Source organism: Halyomorpha halys, unplaced genomic scaffold (assembly GCF_000696795.3).
Source record: "Halyomorpha halys isolate HHAL.00 unplaced genomic scaffold, Hhal_1.1 Scaffold294.1, whole genome shotgun sequence".
NCBI classification, from domain to species: domain Eukaryota; kingdom Metazoa; phylum Arthropoda; class Insecta; order Hemiptera; family Pentatomidae; genus Halyomorpha; species Halyomorpha halys.
This window is the reverse complement of record NW_027113117.1, coordinates 123881-128150: the sequence shown is the minus strand read 5'-3', so window position 1 is coordinate 128150 and position 4270 is coordinate 123881. Positions and strand designations below refer to the sequence as shown.

At 34.5% G+C, this 4270-nt stretch overlaps 2 protein-coding genes across 2 annotated transcripts in view; both read left to right on the top strand.

Moving 5' to 3' along the window:
* LOC106680850 (vacuolar protein-sorting-associated protein 36) overlaps window positions 1-4270 on the top strand; it is a 133144-nt gene that overhangs the window by 9613 nt on the left and 119261 nt on the right. The gene's annotated exons all lie outside the window — the stretch shown is intronic.
* The window catches only part of LOC106680852 (uncharacterized), a gene marked incomplete in the record, with an annotated part of 13013 nt that continues 10106 nt past the window's right edge, over window positions 1364-4270 (top strand). Inside the window, 1 exon segment of the mRNA XM_067050724.1 lies at window positions 1364-1468. Within this exon segment, the coding sequence (XP_066906825.1) occupies window positions 1463-1468 (6 nt within the window).

The window sequence follows — 4270 nt, the reverse complement described above, 5'->3', positions numbered from 1 at the left end:
TAGGGCAGTCAGTAGGTTTACGACGAAGGGTGATTTGATGGGATTTGTTGGAATTTATCTTAATCCTCTAATTACGACACCAATCTTCGAGGGCTGTGATATGGGATTGGAGATTTTGGGATACAATTAATGGGTTATTACTAACGGCGAGCACACATGTGTCATCGGTATACGAGGTGAGGATAGTGTTAGGATTGGTTCGAATGTCAGCGTGTAGATGATGGGACCAAGGATACTACCTTGAAGAACACCAGCGGACTGAGAATAGAGAGATGAATAAGAACCATTGTGGTTTACTTGGAAAAATCTTTTATAAATTCAAAAACATATTTTTAATGTCCTATTGGAGGACACTTACCCTTCATCGTCAACCTACAATGTTAAGAGCAACATTATTGAAGGATATTGTAGGGCAGTTATTCTTCAATAATGTTGCTCTTACCCCTGTAGAATAGATTTGCTACCTTGGACTACGTCTGAACAAACGACTAATTTGGGATCCCCACTCAAGACTGAAAAGACAGGAAACTACACGTCGATTTCGACTACTACAACACTTACTAGAAGAATAGCTTAAACTTCCAATATATTACAAAAGACTGATCTACATGACTGTAATAAGGCCTATCTCGACTTAAGGAGTTGAGCATTGGAGCTCCACTAAATCCTCGAATTCCTCTCGTATCCAATCCTTAGCATCCAAAATCCTTCTTCAAATTTACAATGCTCCTTTCTTCCTCACTAATAAAATCATCCATGTAGACATTAATGTTCCCCATGTAACCAATCTAGCCCGAACCTGGTATCAATGCTTCCATTATAAACTCCCTAACCACCGAAACCCACTACTTTCTAACCTTGCTTCCTTTTCCATTCCTGACAATCGTGCGAGGCGTCTGAAAAAATAAAAGGCTTCGAGACATTCTAGTGTAGAATTATTATTAGAGTGCTACCGATGGGTAGTTTCTCAACACGCCCGTATTGTATCATTATGATCTTACATAAAATTTATTGGGTGTATTGTTATGTAAATATCAATTAATAAATTTAAAAAAAAATAATGAACTTCAGGGTAACTCAGATAAAGATTAGCAATACTACTTCAATTCGTTACGTATTCCTCAAAGGAATCCTTAAAGGTATTAGGTCATCGTAGGTCAGATGTTCTTCCGGGTGAAAAGAAAGATGATTGGGCGGGTGGAGTTATGAGGTTAGGACCATTAAACCAGCTCTTGAGGTGCTCGAAAAACCAGAGGCTCACGTAGAGCCAATATTTATCGGCGAGCTGTCCCAACGGACAGGTGCATTCAGATGCCGTCCGGCACCGTGCCGGACGGAATACTGATGCAGGACGGCACGATGTTTGATATTCAGTGGGCCAAGGGTAACTCTATCCTCGGGCTATAAAGCCGTTCCAAGTCGTGTCTGTCATCACTTCTTCGCTTGAGTCAACTTAGATACCATGAGAGTGAGTTCTTAAACTGATCATCACTAGTTTTTATTTTTATTTTTAAATTTAAATATATGCATTCTATAGGAAGCCATATAATTATAATATCTTTATTGAAATTTACAATTGTATACTAAATAATACATTCAGTAAATTTGATCTTAGTTAAAATGGAGTGTTACAGGCGTGTAGAGAAACTACCCATTGGTAGCAGCACTCTGACATTTTACATTAGTAGGTCTTGTGGCCATCTTCTTTTCAGGTGCCTCGGAGGATTGTCAGGAATGAAAGAGGATGCAAGATTAGGAACTAGGGGGTTTGAGTGATATCTGGTTCGGGCTAGATCGGTTACATAGGGAACATAAGGTCTTTATGTATGATTTTATTTGTGTCAAAGTAAGGAGCATTGAGGATTTTACGAAGGATTTTGGATTGTAAGGATTGAATACTAGAGGAATTCGAAGGTTTAGTGGAGCCCCAAAGCTCAACTCCGTATGTCCAGATTGGCCTTATTGCTGTCATGTAGATCAGTTTTTTGTAATGTGTTGGAAGTTTAGACCGTTTGTCTAGTAAGTGCTGTATTCCGATATGTATATATGTCGAAATCGACGTGCAGTTTTCTATCTTTTCAGTCTTGTGTGAGGATCCCAGGTTAATCGCTTGACCAAATGTAGTCCAGGGTAGCGGATCTGTTCGACAGGGGTAAGAGTAACATCATTAAATGAAACTGTAGGGCAGTCAGTAGGTTTACGACGAGGGGTAAATTGAAATAGATAAAATGTTTTATAAGCCTAGCATTTCATCCAATTTTTCACAGCCAAAATCGATTTAATTGGATAAAACGGCGGGAATGGAAATTATTTGTCTTGGGACTAACCTGGGACACTATAACCGTATTAATCAGTTCTTAGTTGGTTACTTGCGCTGTTAATTTGCCTCTTTTCTTTTTCAAGTTGTTGTTTTCTCCGAAGTTATATTTAATTATTTTGATCAAGAAAACTGATTTAAATTCGCTAATGCCTAAAACGAAAGAAAGGCAAGTATTTCCAAATTTAAGCCCTGATAAGAATCTTTAAAAAATAAAAGAAAGAAGACATTAAAGATGTTGATTGGAAACTTAATTATTCTCAAAATTAGGAAATATCAAACTTAGGATTCTATTTTATGCTTTTTTTTTTTTTTTTCTGTTTATATATTGATATATAAAAATTGCAATAAATATGTTTGCTACTAAAAATATTCAAAATGTTTAACATTTTTTGGAAGAAAATATTTTTTTTCTTTGTTTACATAATTTATATTTTAGATTTTTTTTCAGCTCAACCAAAATTAGATGAATTAATACATTTTGTTCATCAAATTACCCTACCGTTGAATTCGATGCGGTTGGTTCTCCATATACGTTTTTGTGATTCAAGCAATCTATCTGCCTGCATATATACATCCATTTTTATTGTATATATTTAATATGTTTATTTTTCTAGGAGGTTAGAAAAAAATAGCAATCTATCTAGGGATGGGATTTGTCATTTACTAATGAGAAAAGTAATATAAGTCACAGTTTCAAAGTGTTCTATAAACTTTGAATTGTTAATGTTTAAATTTTCGTCGTTGCTCAGTGGTAATGAATAGACCAACTAACTCCAAGAAACTGGGTTTGAATCTCTGACCTTCATGGGCTGTAGGGATATAGATTTATTTAGTTTGATTTTTAATTTATCTTTTACCCGTAATGTACAAATACATTTTACTTATTTTATTATTACTAAATGTAATATTATTTTTTATAATTATATTTACTTTTTTATTTCTCTTAAATTTGTACATACTGCCTTTGAACGTGATAGATTGATTATTTTTTCAGTTAATAAGATCTTATATAATGTTTTACTTCTTCTTATTCTTCCAGCCTTCTGTTCCATGCGTCCCTATCCCTGATTGGGTTCCTCATTTCTTCCCTCTTCGCCTTCCAATTCTATCCATATGGCTGGGGTATGAGGTTTTGTGTCACCCTCTCGGTGCTCCATCCGAAGGACATGCCCTTACCATCTCATCTTCCTCCTTTCTAGAGTTTTCTTATCTTTAGCTCCTCCCTGATCCTGTCATTTCGGACACAGTCTATCCGAGTTTTTCTCATAATTCTTTTGATAAACTTCATCTCTGTAGCAGTATCTTTGCAATCTCTCATTCATGATCCAGTTCTCTGCTTCATAAAGAAGTATCGGTATGAAGATAGACTTGAACAAATGCAACTTCACATCCTGCCCTACCTATTGATTATCGTGCCCAGATAGCTATACGTTTTACTTGATAAGTTATTTAATTAATATGTAATATTAAACCTGTTTCGAGGGTCTTATAAATACAGTAGCTTTGAAGCGTGAGTACTAATTGTAAGTATTAGTAACAGGGTCCGAGTACAAAGATATTTTTTTCAAAAATATATATTTACATACACTCAAACTTTATTTTATAATTATATTAGTATTGGAATTAGCTCGGAGATTATTCTTTGTTTTATTTATTTATTTTAATATGTTTATCTCTCTATTTGGGTGTTTTAACGTATTTATTCATCAAATTATTTTATTTTATTAATACTAATTTTTTTTTGTTTTTTTTAAAACTTATTTATCCATTCAAGTGTTTCCTGTAGCCGGTTTTTTATTATATTTTCGTTTTAATCTATGTGTTAGTCTTACTCTCGTAAAATGTATCTATTTGTTTGTTCTTGGTAAACTGATCTACTGCTCTGACTATGAATGATGGTCTGATCTCACATTACCGTCTAATATTGAATTTGTTTAGCGGGTCACTGAA